Raw genomic sequence first — 19,697 nt, 5'->3', positions numbered from 1 at the left:
CACACTTACCGCATAGATATGGCTGCCACTGCTTATCAGCAGGTGATATACCGCCGCCTATGGTTCTGCCAGATAGTTATAAAATCACTATATGCCAGAATCACCAACTGCAGGGTCGAGAACGACTTGACCGGTCCAAAATCAACAGTTACTTTTAGGAAATTAGTATGAGGGGACTCCTGTTATAAATATAGTCAACGCTTATGAGTGTAATATTGTTATTATCTCGTTTTAAAATTGACAGATAAAGACAAGGAGGGAAGCCTAGAAGAAAGCCTATCGATAAATCTGCAGGGGAAGTGGAAGGCCGAGCGCCGAGCATTGAAGTACAAAATTTGGATTCTGAGACTACGTATCCCCGTATATTATAAGATTATTTTTGTAAGCAAGGAATCTAGGTTATATAGGTGCTCATCCTATGCAGGACTGAGGTATCAAGTTGCCTGTAACTTGTCGTAAATGGCAGTCGCGTGTGTCTCTCCTTTCCTCAAACCTCCCTGACCTATATAAATTAAATAAGCGATTTTAGTATTAAGTCAAGGGCGGCTACTTGGATAAGTGGTTCTGGTAAAATTGTCTTCTGGAGAGAATCGATCGGGACAAATTCGACAAAATTCGACAAGAGATGTTGGCATTTCGACACCAGGCTGAACTCTTTTGCTTCTCGAATATATGAATCGTAATAATTAATTTTTGCAATTTTTCCTGCCCCTGCGGTAGATGATGAGTGTTTTTTTAACCAATTGTAGGTTGCTTGTCGTTCGGCAACGCTTCTCGCTTGCAGATGCAGTGTATGATAGAAGAATACTCCCGGTTTGGTCTTGTCGTTGTGACGCGTCAGGAATAATTCAAATTCAATATAGGGCTACAAATCTTTGCCTAAAAGACGTGTTGGCTTTGATGAGAATATCGAAAGTAAATCCCAAATGTGCTTTCTAAGTTGTGTTGTTCGCTCAACCGGTATATTAAGAGAGCTTATGCTTTTATTTACGGGGAGAAGGCGAGGAGGAAATACGAAGTATTTCATTTTATAGAGTAGAGTTGTTGAGGCTATGGGCATAGAAAAGAGGAAGACGATTAAATTGGTACTTGTTATGACGTGAGATAGCGGAATTCAGCCCAGAGACAGACCTGAATCGATTGTGTTTAGTTATAATGCCTTGGAGGGGGATATTGCACAAGGAAGGAAGCATAAGTATTAGGTATTGCAAACTATTCTTACGTTGCACTGTTTGGCTAGTAATAATTATATGGCATCTCATTTCATTTTAAAAGCATCTAAATGCTAAGTCTGATCGATGTAATGATCAAAAGCATCTAATACCTATCCTTAAGGTAATTTGATCGGAGGATCGATCGCTTCAAATATCTACACTATTCAAACAAGTCCTTAAAGTTCACCATCCCCATTGTATTCATCATCGCCAATGCGCCGTCCATACCAAGATCGATAATTCCAGACCATAATAATAGTCAAATCAGTAGGATTCATCCATCTCGTCGGCATCATCAAACAATTCCGCCTGAAGATCCATCTTCGTCTTTCTAGCACGCTTTCCTAGAAGAATTGGGCTGCCAGGAGAAGTCAGAGCCTGATAGTGGTCATACTCGCTCTTGAACTGCTGCTGGAGTTCTTCGTCCTCTTCTTCATCATCATCATCGTCATAGTCATCAGCGCCGTCCATGCCCATTGCATTGCGGGTTGGTCTGCGGGCTCGGGTGCTTGGTTTTCTGACTGGAGGTAATGTGGGTGCTGGTGCACGCTTAATTCCCTTTCCTGAACCTGTGGCCTTTGCTGAGGTCGCTGGCTTTGAGTTAGATTGCTTGCGCTTCGGAGCCGGGGTTTCTGTTGCAACCATAGCAAGTGCAGCTGGCTGGGGCTGTATTGCCTTGGGGGCGGGCGGGGTTGGGGCGATTGCGGGAGCTGCCGGCGGGACTGAACCACTGGCTGTTCCAACAGCGGCAGCCTCCTTGGCCGCCTTCTTCGCTGCGTTGGTAGCTTTTCTGGTTTCCATGGCACCGGCCATATCTCCACTTTGCCATCTCTTGCGCAAACTTTCGGAGAGTTTAGCCGACTTAATCTTTCTCTTCCGAAGCTTTTCAAGCGCCTCAGGGTCTAGAGTCGATTCGTCAACCTCTTCTTCCTTGGCCTTCCGCTTGCGGCCCGCTGCGGTTGTGGCTGGTGCAGGCGCAACTGGAGCTGGAGGAGGACGGAAAGGGCCCGGTTCGTTACGAGGAGCATCAACAATTACTGTGTCTGGCTCCGGCTTATCGGCTCCTCTCTTCCGCTTTTTAGACTCGGTCGATGACGACGTGGTTGGGCGGGAGCTTTCTACTGATGTAGTTTGGGTGGTATCGACATCAGTAGACTGAGTAGCAGCTGGATGGGTCTTCTTGACGAGTGATTTTGCAGCATGCTGAAGCTGTACTTCTTGCTTAGGAGCAAGCTTTCGGGGTGCTGCCTCACTCTCCACAATAGGAGCTGCGGCTGCGGCTGGTGGGGGGACTTGTACATCTTTGAGCTTGGATTTTGTAGGCGGTCGTCCAATACGCTTGCCGGATGGGAAGGTCCTGACAGCTGGAGTGGCACTGCGGCTTGGAGGGGCGGTTTTTGGGCGTGGTTGAACTTCGACCGGGACATCGGGATTGATTCTTGGTTTTCGTATGCGCTTGGGGGGGAGCTCATCCGATTCGGTTTCCGGAGTGACGCTTTTGTCTGCATCATAATTCTTCTGTGCCTTGTTTCTCCGACTTCGACTGCGTCCTTCATCCTCTGCTTCGCCTCTAGTTTTGACATCCCCTTTAAAGGTAGGCTGGGGCTGGTTGCCGACATGGTGAGGCTGTGAAGAATAATTGAAGCCGTATGCATCCGCGTGCTTCATATCATCGAAAGTGATCGGATCAATCAATCTTCCCCTCTTTCGCTTATCCATATTCAGTTCCTCCTTCGTAACTCTCTCCGCAGTTAAAGGTCTGTCCGCCAATTTAATGGGCTCAGGCTCTCGCGCCTTTTGCCTCTTATTAACTCCAGCCAGGAAATTTGGAAGTCGCAAGCTGCGGAGGCGCTCAAGTAGATCGGTTTCTTTTGGATGGTCTTTTTCGAATGCCTCCAAAAACTTATCCCAGTCGCTCCTGCTGAGTCGTAACTGCGCCTTGAAATCCTCGGCGATTTGGAGGTATTTCTGATCTTCAACTTTCGCCTTCTCCTCTTCAAGTTCTTTTGCTTGCTCAGCTAAGTCCTTGGCCTGAGCCTTGACATATGACTCGTGGGCGTAAATCTCCTTGCCAATAACATCCCATTCTTTTTGATAGTCAGCCATGACGCTGGCGACACCGTCTGTGCGAAGATAGAGAACTTCATAGGGCATATCCTCAGGAGCAGCAAGGAACTGTTCAAAATCCTCGATGGGTGTGAATTTTGGAAAAGGAAAGCGATTGGGGGCTTCCGACTTTTCCTCACTGGATGACGCGCGATTACCATTGATGCCATTTTTTGGGTCTTCAGGTTCTTGGGAATTTTTCGCGGTTGCAACGGATGCTTCCCGTTCGCCGAGCCTGTCGTAGTAATCAAATGCCGCCTTCGGATCGACATATGGGCGAATGAGTCTATCATTACCGTCGTCGACTTCTTCGTCGTTCTCCAGTGCGCCCGTAGCATTGGCACCCGTGACAGAGATGCCATTAATGACACCGAATTTATTCTGACCGGACGTGCCTGCATTGAGACTTTTCAAATACCTGTAGACGACTGTTGGCGAATTGGGTTCAGTTGGTGGCGACAGCGAACTGTCAGACACCATCTCCGGGCGGCACGAAGCCACGTGATGGTTGAAATCCTGTATGAAATCAGCAAAAGGTCAAGTGTCGAGTTCATGAGAGATGAGGCAAAAGCTAACCTGCAATGCCATGTCGGAGAATGCAGAATTGCAATGAGGACAGGTGTGTGAGGTGGCGGAAGAGATTGATGGCGAAGAGTTCTCCATGACCTGGTTCGGGTTCACTGCCGGGGCAGCATGCAAAATCTCCGGAGACTCACTCGCGGTAACAACTTGCGCCTTCAATCTCGCCATGATGGGAGATGATTAAATTGGATTTAAGAAGGGGATGGTGATCGCAAGAAGCATGGAGGGTAGTTGGGTTGTTGGGTTGTTGTCGTTTTCTAGCTTTGACACTGTTTTGCAGTTGTCTCGCGAGAGGGCATGTAATGAAAGAGTTTGTATGATGGACGGTTGTAAGAGCGAAAGCAAGGAAGGGGAAGGGCGCCGACGAAGGAGAAAAGAATTAGTAACAATAGCAACAGCTGCCCTCCGGGTACAATGGTAAGAAAGCGAGGCAAAAGAGGTTGGTATTGTCGTTCATGCTCAATAGTGAGTACTCCGTATTGTCCCAGCGTCGCTGAGATTCGATTTCCACGTGTGGCTAGTCCTTTGCTGAGCCACACCACCAATCACGAGCCCCCGGCGCGCGCTATACCAAAACAGGTAAGTTATGCTGAAGCTCCGGACAACAATAATAGGACGAGGGGAAACCACTACTATTGTCGATGTCAACCAAATCAACAAAAACGTTCAATAATTGCCAATAACAATAACAAGAACAATAGCAATAGCGATATACCCCAATCCCGACTTCCAGCGCTCGATATGGCGACAAAGAAGGCAAAAGCCCCAGCCGCGCCAACGGATGATGATCTGAATGCACTTCTGGAGGGCCTCGGTGACGATGATGCCAAAGCAGCCCAGGCGACTTCCAAGGGAGCTTCTCGCCCAGGCCCAGCAGCGAAAGCAGCTTCTTCTCAAGAAGAGCAAGACCTACTGGCCGAGCTCGAGAACCTCGGTACACAGCAGCCATCGAGTAGACCACATACTCCTCGTGTCCAGCAAGTGAGGCGCACAACTGCAACACCACCGCCTGGATCCTCGCGCACTAGTGAGGAGAAGGCAGCAGCCCCGGCCTCTAGAAAATCTGCAGATAGCACGAGATCTTTCCATACAAGCTTCACCCCGTCGGCGACTAGCAGCGAGGCCCAGGAAGCTGAGAAGAAAGCCGCTGCCGCTCAGCAGCCGGAGAAAGCAGCACCAGAGCCCGCTGCAGGCAGCGGAGGAGGCTGGTGGGGAGGTATCTTTGCGACAGCGAGCGCGGCAGTCAAGACTGCTGAGGCTGCTGTGAAAGAGATCCAGCAGAATGAAGAGGCGAAGAGATGGGCGGAGCAGGTGAAGGGAAATGTTGGCGCTCTCAGAGGTTTCGGTATGTGATTACATTACCGCCTGCGCTCCTCTCGGCATGCTACAATAATAGCCTCATCTTCCTCAGGTTCAATAGTAAGACTGTCCACTAATCATATATCTAGGTGGTGAACTGCGTTCACGGGCATTGCCGACATTTACAAATATTCTTCATACCCTCGCTCCTCCAATCTCCTCTCATGAGCGCCTCCAGATTCACATTACCCATGATTTCATTGGATATCCATCCCTAGATCCCCTCATCTACTCCACGTTCTCTAGGGTAATGGCCCAAGTCGAAGGCGGAGACCTAATGGTGATCCAACGGGGTCAGGAATCTACAGCACGCCGCAATTCGGAGGCGGGGTATACGGGAGGAAGTGGAGGCTGGAGCGATGGGCCATGGTGGAGACAGAGCAACGACCACCGTGACTTGGGAGTCGTCAAGGGGCTCGTAGAGGGAACCAAACTCGTGCGCGTCAGCGCCGAAGCTTATGCGACGGAACACTTCAACTCGAGCGGCGGACTCGAACTCGCAGCGCAGCGTGCAACAGAGGACCTCAGCGAGTCGAATCCCGTGCGAAGCAGCGATATATTCCTCGCTGTACAAGCAATATCGCACGAGGCACCACAAGATCTCTTCCAAGGCCCCTCCCCGGCCGCAGCGGAGCAAGAAGAATCCAGCGTAGTGGAGGACAAAGACGTCCCCGACGAACTGGTCTCTTTTGCTATCTATTTACATGATCCCGTACACAGCATAACCTTCTACACCATCTCGCAACCCATCCCAGCCCAGTGGATTAAGTGGCTCGATGCTCCATCTCCACTCACGCCCGCCTCCTCCACCTCGCCCGTCAACCAAAAGAGTGGTTTCTTTGGTCGTGAGGGAGATGAGTATCTTGGACCGAACTTGCCTGAGGAAATTGCAGAGATCATTGAAAGCGGCGGTGTAGATCCGAGGGAATGGATTTCAGAATGGATAGAGGAGATCCTGAGTCTCGGTGTTGGAGTTGTGGCACAGAGATATGTGGCCCGGAGGATGGGTGTCGGTGAAGGCGGGATCGGAAGAGGAAAGGCAAGGATGGAAGAGGTGCTTGCGGATGGAGGCGGAGAGGCTGCGAGAGCGGGTTTGATCTAAGACGAATTGTAACGAGATAGGCTGGTACTTTCTTCCCCCGCCTCTTGGCAATTGAAATAGGGTATCTGTATTGTGTTGTGCTATTTTGGCGCGAGCGAGCCGGGGGCAGTGGCGTTTATTTCTGCTTCTTAGCTAACTTGCTTGCACTACTCAATTCTGTGGCATACGATGGAAGATCACCATTATCATATCATATGCATCTCTATCAGGATGAATCCTTATATCTAATGGTGGCATGCCTACTTTATGCGCATATTCCTTGCATCTACTGTCAGGTAATCTCACACTTAATATTCTACATTCTATCTATCGACATATGAAAAGGCTATCTGCTGCGTATCAAGGCTATGACCTGGCTTTAGTGCTAGAGATAAAGGGTTCTTGTGCGGGCTATGTGCTACTTTGCTACTTTCCAGAATGCATTTCATGCATGAAGTTTAGCATCTACTTTTTTCTATGTCTGTCCACAACATTTGAGCAAGCCTGTGGGTCTTGGGAGGATTAGTTGAGGGCCTAAGATGGATTTTGGTCCGGGGTTTCATTTCCAAGAGCCTCGGTAATTCAAGAGATTGAAGTATCAGTATCAAACTTATCGATGCTGTTTTGAAAGCCTAAATGAGGTAGCATAATAAGGTCATAAATGGAAGTTCTCAAAGTGTAAAAGGTTAGATTTACAAACATAAGACTACCAAGATTTCGATTTACGGCTATTGTTAGACTTCTGCTAAGAGAGTATTACAATGTGTTAAAGTCGACGTAGCCTTTCGGCGAGGCTGCTTAGCACGGGATCCTGTTCTAGACTTGCAGATTAATTAATTATAGTTAAGCAGGATATAAAGATGGGTCCGGGTAACTGTTCCGGTCTAGCTGGGAGAGATAAACGGAACGGCAACTTAGTGCGGTGGTCATGGTTGTGGTGATACCAGCTCCCAGCAACTTAACTTTGATTTGATATCCCGCCTCTTGATTCCACTATAGGTAAGGCTATAGCCCACCATGTTATTGGTTCACTTGTCGAATGTAATCACGGATGAGGGAATAAATCAATACGTGAAGCTGCCGGTCGGGTGTAGAGACGGTGCATCAAGTGAGCGGGGGCATTTGGACGCAACTCTGGGTATGACGCATTTGCAGGGACCGCAGATCATTTGTGCCCTGTAGGTGACGTAGAATATCCCACATGCTGAGAGCCTGCGCTGGATATACCCCGCCCCGCAAGCCTTGGATTAATTTATCAACTTGTGTGAGACATTGCATGCAAAAGTAGGGGAATTTGGAAAAGTCCGGAGAAATGGCTCCGGTGCAGGCGAGTGGTTTAGAGGGGGTGTTTCGTAATTCGGCCACTGACCATCGGCCCTCTAGAACCACAATTGACCATGTAGCAAAACCCCGATTAACGATGCTTGATGGCTCTGTTCCTTGAATTGTTGGAATCGACGCTTTGTGGCCTTGGTCGAGACCCAGACCAGCAGTGCTATCCAGCCCAATGACGACGATATGACCAGCAGGGTGCAGATCTTGAATATCTTTGAAACGAAGCACTTCTATCACGACGCTGATCGCGGCGTCATTTCAATAAAGTCGCTCCCTCCTTTGCGCCGTTGCTTGATGCCAAACACTACACACCTACTGTGTATGTCTCAGTAATCTTGTTCTGCGATCGGGGGAGCATGATTTGACCGGGGCGAGGTCGCGTTGCATGAGCAACGTTCTTTTGTAGGGGTACTTCGAGGATGGGTTCTGGAGACCATAGACAAAGCCCATTCGGGATGGTATCAGTGGCTAAATTTGCTAGAAGTTGGCGCAAGGGACCGCTTTATTCGAATAGTTCGGCGACGACGAAATGCCAGCACTAAAGAACCTCAGTGTCTAATCCGATAAATTGAAAGTGGATATTGAGGCATCTCTATTAGACTACGAAGTACAAGTAGGTTGGGAGGATGAAGAACTGACCACCATTCCGGAAGAGGCAGCTCCTATCATAAGGTTGTATCCGCTGTGATGTTGTTGCGCATTGTATTTTATATGCTGTGTCTAGGTCACATTCCGTCATTGTACCGACCGTAGAGTATCACTGTGGGCGCGGCCCCTGAGGGATGAGGTCATTCTGCATCTGCCAAACGGACTCCCGAAAGTATACAAGCAGGCCATCTGATGTCGTTGTGGGGTAGTAGTATAACAGGATGGCAGGATAGTAGTATAGTAGCATGGGGATGTGGGGATATGGGGATATATGGATGTGCTCTCCAGCCACAGCCAACATCAAGTAGCAGATAGCCCAATTAAGCCCATGGGCGGCGGCCTCGACACTCGAGAGCGCTGAAAGGTTCTGCCAAGGGGAGCTGGAACATCATTACGATGATGGCGATCGCGATGGCGGTGGTGGCGCGGGATGTGATGCCGTTTAGCCATATAATTGGCTTGGGAATGCGGGAGATGATGTTGGAGGTCTGTCGAGGACGATGTTTTTGTTGGAGGGTGATGCTTAGGAGGATGATGAGGACGCTGGGACGATGACCGATGACGTTTTGGCGGCGCAAACGAGTAATGGGGACGACGCCACCAGAGGAAGTGAGACGCCCTACAGAGGCCCTAGACCGGCCCTAGAGACTCCCCAAATAGCCCCTAAACTCCCCTAAACTCCTTAACTCCCCTAAGTCGCCCCTAACCTGCTAACCTGCCCCCCCAACACCCGACCCCCCGCATATACTTGCTGTGTTCAAGTTCCTTGCTTTTTCCTCGCCGATGTCCGTACAGTATTATCGGTGTGCTACAAGTCCAGCGTAGAGTTGTTCGAATACCAAACGATTCCCCGTCTTCCACTCGTCTCGATTCCCCTCGCGGGCCTTCTCCCTTGACCGTTTGGTGCAATCCAATATCCAATACCTACCTAGATAACATTTTGGTGCCACCGCGGCGTCTCATATTGCTGCTTACATATCCTCGGGGTCGAATATCATCTTCTCATCTTCGATGCCAGTCGCCCCCCGTTGCCATCTAATTCGATAGCTCGCAGGCGCCTCCAATCCTCCCTCGCTCTCCCCAGCTTGCTTTGCGCCTTGTGGCCACCGCGCTCTGTCTCTGCCCGCGGACCCCAAGTGCCGACCCGACCTGGACCTTTCCGCTGCCTTATTACGCACTCTTTTCCCGTCCTTCGCAGACAGTGATATCAGATACAGTGCTAGATATTTGATATCTTTCGGAACAGCGGATACTCACCCATTATGTCGTTATCGCAGTCGATAAAAAACCTCATCCGCCACGGTGGTATGGACCCCTCTCTCCCCTCATTTTCACATCCATCTCGAGCTTTGCTTTCCAGTGTCGCCGTCAACTATCCTCGCTCAGTTGTCCCGCTAGGGCTGACTGGACATTCCTCCCTCGTGCCCGATTCACATTTGCTGACACAGCTCCTCTCCAGGGAAACAAGGGCGATCTACACAACCAGCCCCGGCCCATGACGATCCTACGACACAAGTCTCGCCCGTCAACGCCGTACAGCATCCCCAGCAGCAACATCGAGTTCTGCATATAGAGAATCCACATGCCCTTCCCACAGATCCCAACGCCCATACCGATATAAACATGGCGCACCAAGCACATCAAGCTCCACACGCGGACGCGTATTCAGCACTGGATGCCGACGGGCAAAATAGAGCGGCGCAAGCCGGGAACGTCGCCGCCAATGCTGCAGGCCAGAAGCAGAAAATGAGCAAGAAGGTCGAGACCGAAGAATTGAAGCGAATAGTCGAGGAGGAGAAGGCGAGCAAGAACAAGCTGCCAAGGTATCCAGGTTTAGAACGGTGGCAACTGCTCGAGAAGATGGGAGACGGCGCTTTTAGCAATGTGTATCGAGCGCGGGATCTAGATGGTACAGCCGGAGAGGTTGCCATCAAAGTCGTCCGCAAATTCGAGATGAACTCGAGCCAGGTAAGTACCTGCAGCTATAACTGGCTCTCTTTATGTGTCTCGTCTTGATGCTACCCTTCAAACCTTTACCAACATGCGTCATAAAACAGGGTGACGCGGCTCTTCATCCGGATTTTAAGAAGCAGCCAAAGGTCGTGGAGGTGCGCATTAATTTTTCATCTTGCAACATCTCTCTTCCCGCCTTGAAAATTTTTCTTCGGGTCTAATGTTTTAAATATTACTGTGGAGATGCTAAATATATTACCTGAGCAGCGGGCGAATATCCTCAAAGAGGTTCAAATTATGCGGCAGCTGGACCACCCCAATATCATCAAGCTTATCGACTTCTCCGAATCCAAGCAATACTACTACATTATCTTAGACTTGGCCCCCGGTGGCGAGTTATTCCACGAGATCGTCCGCCTCACGTACTTCAGCGAGGATCTGTCAAGACACGTTATCACTCAAGTTGCACGTGCGTTAGAATATCTCCATGAAGAGAAAGGCGTCGTTCACCGGTTTGTATCCTCCCTCGTGGTAAGTTGAGAGCACTCGCTAATTTCATTAAAGAGACATAAAACCCGAGAACCTATTATTTACGCGAATACCTTTTGTTCCAACGAAGAATCCCGCACCAAAGGCCCCGGGAGACGAGGATAAGGTAGACGAAGGGGAGTTCATCAAGGGTGTAGGAGCTGGCGGCATCGGACAAGTCAAGCTTGCCGATTTTGGACTCAGCAAGGTCGTTTGGGACAAGTCAACCATGACGCCTTGTGGCACGGTCGGATATACAGCACCGGAGATAGTAAAGGATGAGCGATATTCGAAAAGTGTCGACATGTGGGCCTTGGGTTGTGTGTTATATACACTTCTATGTGGCTTCCCGCCATTCTACGATGAAAGCATCCAGGTACTCACGGAGAAGGTTGCCCGGGGACAGTATACTTTCTTATCGCCATGGTGGGATGATATCTCCAAACCGGCCCAAGACCTAGTCTCGCACCTCCTAACGGTCGATCCTGTCAAGCGATATGATATTCGAGAATTCTTAGCTCATCCGTGGATCCGAGGTACTGAGGAACCAACATACCCTGCTCAAGACGCACCACCCCTGGCGACTCCAGCTACTGAGCGCGAGAATCAACTCGGCCTTCTAAAACCTTTCAATCTTGACCTTATGGATTCCCCAGGCAAACGTATGGACTTCCGAAGCCCAGGCGCGGTCAACCTGCGTGAAGTGTTTGATGTCAGCTATGCTGTCCATAGGCAAGAAGAGGAAGGAAAGCGCCGAAAGAATTTCAAGCAGGGGTTCCGCGGAGCCGCAGCCATGAACAACTTAAATCCTATCGACGATGACGACTTTGAGGAGGATGATAATTATGCCGAGACCGTTCCATCGAAGGTCCCAAGGTCTAAAGAGGCGGACGTCCAGCATGTAGAGCAGACACTGAAGAACACAAATCTCAACGCTGCAAGGGCACCACAAAAGGGATACGGTCAACACAGTGCCGCGGTTACAGCAGCCGCGAAGCAACAAGTCCGAAACGCAAGAGGACCATTCGAGCTTAACCTCGAAGGCGCAACGCTATTGGGTCGAAGAGGGAAGAACATCCCAAGTTCATTACGGGAGTCAACCGCCGTGCAGTAGCAATCCAAGCTGGGCAGCGATTGGTGATTCGCAAATGTTTGAGTGGCTCATTTTCATGATCATGTTTGGCGTTCAGGTGGGGTGATAACCTGCCCTTCAAGGGTTAAGGTTAACAAACATTTCTCTCTTCTATGCATTAGCATTTGTCTTGCAGAGTAACAGATAGCGATGACTTAGTTGAAGTCTATATAAGCATATATATACAAATTTGAAAAAAATCTTTAATTCTCTGGTCTCAGTGACGCCACGCCATTATCATTTATTAACAGCTCCTAAAATGCTTAAAGTATGGATAAGTTAAATTGCCCTTCGAGTTGCTCTCCTTCCAATCTAATATCAACGATATCTCTCGTCCTATACCACAACGATCCATGCACAAGCGCCATGATCTGATAAATGCCTAATTACGTTGCGTTCCAACGGCCCAGAGGTGCTTGTCCGGGTTGGGTAGGACAGATAAATCACGCCTTGCGGATCGGGCCGCGAGCTTGCTCACCCCATCTTGAAGCCTAGGGTGGGTGCCTCACGATCGTGGTGGCACATCATTACAAACCACACATTCAAGTCTGTATCACCAGAAGCATCAGCCGCACCAGATCAGCCAATGATGGTACCACACACTCCCGTCCCTGCTATACACATACGAAACTATTTTCCTGGGACTAGTACCAGTGCGTATTTTGGGGGGTTACTGTTAGTGAGTCAAGCTACCATACTGTCTTCTCGTTCGACGCTTATTAACAGCTCCTACACCACGCTACGAATGGAGGTAAGCCACAGTACGAGAGGTACTATTCACATCAAAGTCTGGCCGGCTTTGAAAAATGCACTAAACGGGGCAAATGCTTCTCGCAAGCGGTTGTTCGGTATGATTTTGACATGCTTTGGATATAATAGTATTATGAGGAGTTGATGGGTACTGACAAGAGGAAAATTCTAAGCTTCAGAGTATCATATCTTGATAACCCTTCCCTTCACTTGATTAAAGTCCTTCACCCTAATATCCCTCCATACAATGACAGAAACAAGAGCAAGAATCAACACCGTGGAACCACCAATCAACATAAGTCTCTGCGCATCTCCATAAGCCCTGTTAATAGCATGTCTGGTTGCAGACCCAACTGGGTATGACAGCTGAACTGGGAGCTGGCCATATATATTTGCAAAATCCGCCTTGTCCTCCTCAGGAAGATATCTCATCAACCGTTCGGGGAACACACCCTGCCAGATGGCTCCAGCTACAGTGGAACCGATGGCACCGCCAATGTTGGAGAACATGCCCTCAACAGCGAGAACAACAGCGATGTATTGATGCGTGGTAGCGGCCATGGCGGCCATTTGATCGCAGATGACCAGAGTCCCACCGGCCAAGGCGATGAAGATCTGGCACATGATAATGTAGCCGATGTTTACATCTGGCTGACGGAAATTGATCATCAACGCAACACCAAGAATTGTCAATGGGATACCGAAGTATAGTGCCAACCACTTGAAACGTCCAGTCCATCGGATCAAAACTCCAGTGACAAGAGCCCAGAAGCAGGAACCGATGCTGTAGATGTTTACAATGTAGCTAGATTCGGTGATGGTAAGATTTTGGACCACTTGTAGGAATGACGTGAAGTAACTATCCCAGATGTAGAAACTGATGAAAAGAACCGCGGCGAGGACACAGGCGCCGAGGATGGTGCGGTCTGCGAGTAGCTCCCATGGCATGAACTTGACTGGCGCGAAGTATTTCTCCCATACGGCAAAGCATCCAATAGCGACGATTCCAAACACGATCATACAGATGATCATAGGTGATTTCCAGCCCAGGGGTTGGTTGAACACGAGATTGAATGGGAGCAGGAATAATGCAAGACCTGCACAGATGAGGAGGATGCCGAAGATGTCGAATTCGATGGCGTAGTATTTAACGGACTGGAGGAAGGTGCGCCCGCTTGAGTGCTGGTGAGTCAAACCGGCTTTCTTAGCCTTGTTGTAATTGTAGGCGAAGAGGGCATATAGGGGCATGCAGATGAAGAGGGTGATGATAGCAAATGCGCCAAATCCCCATCGGAAGCCAGGACCTTTCAAGAAAGCGGTCGCGAGAGGCCCACCAATCCAGACGGTAGCGATATATGGGGAGGAGATAAACGCAAACATAAAAGCACGGTTCTTGAGGGCAGATGTGTCGGCGACGAATATACCAAGGGTGAAACTCAATCCATTGTATCTAAGTGGGTGAAAATATTAGCTAATGATATAGGGACTCAGGGATTTGAGGATTAGAAATTGGAATGGGGTACACACCCGACCCAATAGAAAACTTGAGCAGCAGCATAAGTTTCGACGTTTTGGCACGCAGCCATCATGACGAGACCGAGTACCAAAAAGCAAACCATTATCAGGAACCCCTGTGGCCGACCCCAGATGTCAAGAATCTTAGCTAGAGGCAGCTTGAAGATACCTCCGACGAGACCTGACACGATTCCCGTGGTAGCGGTCAAGGAGTGCAACTGGAAGCTACTGGTGACATAGGGAGTGAGAGCCCCGCTCATTCCCTGTTGCATGGCATCCACGAAGTAGATGATCCAGATCCTGCGGTACTATTAGTTACTAGCTTGGTAGAAGTGATATTGATGATCTAGCCATTGACTTACAGAGCGTATGCTAGGATCAAGTGTTGCGTGCTCCAGACGGAGGTGATCGCCTCCATGTCTTTCACACCCGCCTGCAAATCTGATGAGATAGTATCGGCATCGGTGTCGACATTCTGCTGATCTTGGGTGTTGACTCCAACCCCCTTCTCCTTGTCGCTCTCCCCATTCGGAGTGTCCACCACGGCCTCCATAGGAGGCTGAGCCTGAGTTCCGGGAGTGAAAAACCTCATGTCGAAGAATTGAAGAGGAGATCAACAGCAATCGCAGGCGCAAATGTAGTCAATTTCACAGAAGCTTCAGCTTTGTGCTCGGTATTCGGGATAAATGCAGAGTGCAGGCAGGGGAATTTCACCCACGACTGGGCATGCGAAGGATTTAATAATTTTTTCATAAATCCATGATGTCGGTGAATCCTAGATGCAGGCATATCCCCCACGGGATACCACCTAGGCCGCAGCCGGTAGTGGGCCAGTGTCTCATCACATATGTGGAGACGAACCTATTCATAAAAGTTATCAGATCATCAGATAGGCTATGCTGGGGTTGTAGAGTGGGGGGGTAGCCGAACCCACGGATAATCTTATCAATCGCGCTGCCGAGAACGCCCGCTAGTGATCTTATCAGATGTCTAGCGGGGTTTATCAGATGTCGTCGAAGTGTCTAATTGGGTTAATCCAACCAGGTTTTGAAAACTTCCACCCGTTAGATGGTTTGGCAACACTTGGCTTGCAGCTGGTGCGTGTTGGTTTCCGCAATTCGTGCTTCATACCGCGGAAAGGGGTCTTTTGCGGCGTGGTTGCAGTGCTGGCCCTCCTAGTATTTCGCCGCGCCGGGGGCCGTGAGCTCCTTGTAAAAACCAAGCGATTCAAGTCCAGGTGGACGGTAATCGTGGACCTCAGGAAACTCTCTAACTTCGCCGTAAATAAGCCCAATCAAAGCACCGCAACTCTCAGACTCTCAGGTCCTCAAACCCAGAGGGTGGTCGCGTGGGAGGCGGAGCGTGGAGCGTGGGTACATTTCTTTTAGTCAAATTGCTTCACCAAAACACGCCTTGGTCAGGACATAACCCAGGGAAGCAGCTTGCCAAGCTGTCAGATGCCGCTAAATGCTCGATCAAAAGGAATATGATAGAGGGGGTATCCTTGGATCTCCTTGACCTGCAACCCAGAGACCATGGAAAGGATATCTTCGATCGTTGTAGTTGGCCGTACGGTAGTAGATCTGGTGACTTGTTCTACAGGGATCAAGTTCTAAATGGCCTCAAGTTTTGGGGGCCCGATTAGCTGAGTGCATAAACCTAGCATCGTCAGTGGTACTATTGGGGGTATCATTTATGGAGAGTCCTGGCTCTTGAGCAGATTGATACTTACTACTAATATGCTACTAGTGGTGGTCTAGTTAACCCTCAACAGCTACGGCGCCGGTAGTAGCCCCACACTTTACCTCTACAAGACCTTCATTCCATTTCCTCTGGTAATGGGGTATAGTGGGCTCAAGACTGGGTTACTGTTTGCTGCTGAAAGTCCCCATACCCACGGTTTTGCTGCTATAGCTCTGGATACACTTTGATTTCTTGAGGTGGTAGGTGGTAGGTGGTACCAAGGATAAATTGAGAATACTGCTCAGCAAGGGAGATTTTCAAGACGTCGTCTGCTCCTCCCTACGCCGTACGTTGCAAACACTTCGCTAATGCAAATCCATAACTAGGCAGTGCTCATATGACCGGTCATCCGAGCTCCGATGACCACACGTGACTCTACATAGAACATTTATAAAACGTTTTTCAAATGCTTACCAAGTGCTTGTGGCGCCCTAATTCATGGTCCTGGCGACTAATGCAGGGCTAGGCCCAATTGAGCCTAGCCAGCAACTCGTTTTCCAATCAATCTGAAATCCACCTCCACCATCCCTACCAACTCCACCTCTCCCATCCCGTCCACCTCCACCACCACCAGCCACCCCTACCTCCTCAAAGTGAGTATAATATATATTATTTATCGATCTTTACTCAATTATATCATATATCTAACGCGCAGATTCAAAAACAACAAAAATGGCAGCTTTGGTGGCTTTGCGCATTGTCGCGAATTCACCAAATCTGACCTTTGCCCTACCCCTTCACTTTCACCTTTACCTCATTTTGGATACGTCCCCATCACTACTTAGTGCATTTACTGACTGATTTTAGATTATTTTCAACGTATTTTCCAACCGTTTTCTAAACGTTTTACACCATGGCACCATTGTCTGTTGACGATCGCGCCAATGCCTATACCAACTCAGCTGATCGTCCAACCGGTGTTAGTGCATGGGTTATTGAGGATGTAAGTGTTTTTTAAACGTTTTCTGAGTATTGTCTAACTGTGTTAAAAGGGCATGCCAGTGATTCCGGCTGGTGAGATGTTCTGCAGATATGCAGATGACGAGGGTGTTATGTGCTCTGTTACAGTAAATTCCTTCAATTCCCTACCGTTTTCTAAATGTTTTCTAATTGTTTTACACAGCATAAGTATGAAAGCACCAATGCCTTGCGGGCACATGTTCGTCGCGATATTGAAAATGGTGGTCATGGCATTAAGGTCAAGGATGGAGTTAAGGGCCGAATGAAGAACGTATGCAAATCGAGTTCTATATGTTTTGAAAACGTTTTCTAACTACTTAGTCTGATCGCCACACCTCGAAGTTGGCTTTTGCTGGTGCTTACGATGCTGTTATGGCCAATGCTGCTCGTGTATGTTACTGGATTTCTCATTGTTTTGAAATTGCTTTCTAATTACTTTCTAGTTGCAAACCCATTTTGAGGAAATGGCAGCTCAGACTACCCCCAAAAAGGTAATCACTTCAAATATGTTTTCCAAACGTTTTCTAACTATGTTAAAGGCTACTACTACTGCAGGCAAGAAGGTTGTTGGTCAGGTATGTGATTTCTAAGTGTTTTCAAAACGTCTTCTAACTGGTTTATAGGCTTCTAAGACTCTTATTGCTCGGGATGCATCCGCTGCTCGCCAGCAGGTTCAAAACCTGGCCACTCAGCTACTTGAATGCCCTGTTCGAATGGTTGGCAAGAAGGGTGAGCGTGGTCGTCAAGTATGTGTTTTAGTATTGTTTTGTAAACGTTTTCTAACTGACTTCACAGGCTGTTCCAAATGCTGCTGCTATGCGCAAGCTGCTTAACCGTACTACTGCAAAGTGTGCTGGTTGCAAAGGAAGCGGTGAGAAGTGTAAGTGATTTCTATTTGATCTCTAAACGTTTTCTGAATGTCTGCTAACTGTGTCTAAAAGGTCCTGATGTTACTAAACAGAATTGGGCTTCGTCTGGTTGTGAGATCCTGGCTGCTTTTGAGATGCCGGATGATGAATCTGATGGGTCTGATGATGATGATGAATAGATGAATGTGTTTTGAAATCATCTTTAAAATGATTTCAGAACGCTTTTTCTCTGCTTTGCTGGTGTTTTATGGGTGGGATGATACCAAATGGGATATGCATAACGGTTATTATGCAATACAATACAATGATTTTTAAAAAACAAAATTAATTTAAGTGATTTAATACTTTATTATATATAAGAAAGTATAAAAAGAATAAAAATAAAAATATACTAATATTACTTTAGGTATAAGCTGATAGTATATTTAGTACTATAGAATAGAATATATATATAAGCTAGAAGTAAGTATTATAAGTTATAGTTTTATTTTAATTTCTTTGCTTTATTAGTTAAACGTTTAATAAACGTTTAACGAGTATTTGACAAGTATTTAATAAACCTTCATTAAATGCTTGTCAAATACTCGTTAAACGTTTTATTAAATATTTATTAAATACTTATTGAATATTCGTAAAATAATAATTAATTAATTTATAACTACTTGTTAATTATAAACTAATTGTCTCTTATCTTTATAATAACTGTTCCTAAAATACTATCTCGTTATGTTATTTTTATATTAGTAATCGCTCGCTTATAATTCTAAGATTATTAATAATCCCACTATTACAAATTCGAAAAATTACTTACCCCACTTTCTTTCTTTTACGACAAGTTCTTCTATTATAAAGTTATACGTCCTTTTACTTTAATAATGGCAGATCGACGTTATCTTAATCTTCGAGAGCGGCCTGATAACTCTCCAGCCTTTGAGACCCTTCAGGTAAGCTAATAAATCAATCTCTATTTGTTTTAATAACAAGTATAAAATACTAATATTACTTTTTAATAATAACTAGAATACTACCTGTGGATACTCGCAATGTATTCAGATATACCCTGGTGAAATCTTTTGTCGTATTATAGTAGACAGTGAAGAAGAGATTGAGTTATGCCCTGTTAAAGTAAATAAGTTAACTTATAATCTATTTACTTTATATATATTAAATATTTAAATAGGGCCGATTTTCTCGAACATCAAACTTAATAGTCCATATGGCAAAGCATCATCCAGAGTGGCATATACATACCCATCCGCGTGGTAGAGTATCACTTGTTAGTCTATTCCTATTTTAAAAATAATAGTAATTAATAATAAAATAGGAATTTTCACGAATAACAACAGCATATTTTCGTCAAGTCGGGAGGGCGATTGAAGGTCAGGTATGAGATATAATATATATATTCATATAGTATTTTTATAACGTTTTCTAATTATTAATAAACTGTCCAGAGTACGTCTAACTCTAATTCAACTCCTGGTCCGACTCCTGGTCCGACTCCTGGTCCGACTCCTGGTCCGACTCTTGGTCCGACTCCTGGTCCAACTCCTGGCCCGACTCCTGGCCCGACTCCTGGCCCGACTCCTGGCCCGACTCCTAGTCCAATTACTGATATTCTTACTACTTTAACTACTGCTTTAAATAATGCTCCTGCCGACCAACTTATTGCTCTAACTGCTGCTTTAACTGCTACCCTAGCCCAAGCTCAGGCTTCTAACGCAGCTTCTAGTACAATTCCTGGCGTAGCTATAACTGTAAGTATGATCACTTTGAAATCACTTCCAAATCGCTAATAAAACAGCCAGAGAACTGCTCCTACTCTTTCTGGCGTAATAGCTGGCGCAACTCCTAGTATAACTCCTGGCGCAATTCCTGGTACAACTCCTGGCGCAATTCCTGGTGCAACTCCTGGCGCTCCT

General features: G+C 47.4%; 6 protein-coding genes across 6 annotated transcripts; 4 read left to right on the top strand and 2 right to left on the bottom strand.

The window, feature by feature from the left end:
- Positions 1 to 1,478: 1,478 nt before the first annotated feature.
- Positions 1,479 to 4,070, bottom strand: BP5553_08378 (uncharacterized protein; the record flags this gene model as incomplete). The annotated part of the gene is made up of 2 exons (XM_032017001.1): positions 1,479 to 3,836; positions 3,897 to 4,070. 2 exons carry the CDS (start codon positions 4,068 to 4,070, stop codon positions 1,479 to 1,481), a joined length of 2,532 nt encoding a protein of 843 aa, XP_031866432.1.
- Positions 4,071 to 4,643: 573 nt separating this feature from the next.
- Positions 4,644 to 6,363, top strand: BP5553_08377 (Uncharacterized protein; the record flags this gene model as incomplete). The annotated part of the gene is made up of 2 exons (XM_032017000.1): positions 4,644 to 5,247; positions 5,351 to 6,363. The coding sequence occupies 2 exons, from the start codon at positions 4,644 to 4,646 to the stop codon at positions 6,361 to 6,363; spliced, it is 1,617 nt and encodes a 538-aa protein (XP_031866431.1).
- Positions 6,364 to 9,587: 3,224 nt separating this feature from the next.
- BP5553_08376 (Protein kinase-like (PK-like)) lies at positions 9,588 to 11,920 on the top strand (the record flags this gene model as incomplete). The annotated part of the gene is made up of 5 exons (XM_032016999.1): positions 9,588 to 9,630; positions 9,785 to 10,293; positions 10,383 to 10,433; positions 10,546 to 10,790; positions 10,843 to 11,920. 5 exons carry the CDS (start codon positions 9,588 to 9,590, stop codon positions 11,918 to 11,920), a joined length of 1,926 nt encoding a protein of 641 aa, XP_031866430.1.
- A 951-nt stretch (positions 11,921 to 12,871) lies between these two features.
- Positions 12,872 to 14,795, bottom strand: BP5553_08375 (Siderophore iron transporter mirB; the record flags this gene model as incomplete). Its single annotated transcript, XM_032016998.1, has 3 exons — positions 12,872 to 14,138; positions 14,216 to 14,503; positions 14,566 to 14,795. 3 exons carry the CDS (start codon positions 14,793 to 14,795, stop codon positions 12,872 to 12,874), a joined length of 1,785 nt encoding a protein of 594 aa, XP_031866429.1.
- A 2,004-nt stretch (positions 14,796 to 16,799) lies between these two features.
- On the top strand, positions 16,800 to 17,954 carry BP5553_08374 (uncharacterized protein; the record flags this gene model as incomplete). Its single annotated transcript, XM_032016997.1, has 9 exons — positions 16,800 to 16,889; positions 16,939 to 17,013; positions 17,070 to 17,177; positions 17,228 to 17,296; positions 17,350 to 17,397; positions 17,446 to 17,481; positions 17,530 to 17,652; positions 17,702 to 17,786; positions 17,848 to 17,954. 9 exons carry the CDS (start codon positions 16,800 to 16,802, stop codon positions 17,952 to 17,954), a joined length of 741 nt encoding a protein of 246 aa, XP_031866428.1.
- A 696-nt stretch (positions 17,955 to 18,650) lies between these two features.
- Positions 18,651 to 19,630, top strand: BP5553_08373 (uncharacterized protein; the record flags this gene model as incomplete). Its single annotated transcript, XM_032016996.1, has 3 exons — positions 18,651 to 18,719; positions 19,230 to 19,532; positions 19,580 to 19,630. The coding sequence occupies 3 exons, from the start codon at positions 18,651 to 18,653 to the stop codon at positions 19,628 to 19,630; spliced, it is 423 nt and encodes a 140-aa protein (XP_031866427.1).
- Between the last annotated feature and the right edge of the window lie 67 nt (positions 19,631 to 19,697).

The sequence above is a fragment of the Venustampulla echinocandica genome, assembly GCF_003357145.1.
Source record: "Venustampulla echinocandica strain BP 5553 chromosome Unknown scaffold_8, whole genome shotgun sequence".
Classification (NCBI taxonomy): Eukaryota; Fungi; Ascomycota; class Leotiomycetes; order Helotiales; family Pleuroascaceae; genus Venustampulla; species Venustampulla echinocandica.
This window is presented reverse-complemented; position numbering and strand designations above follow the sequence as displayed.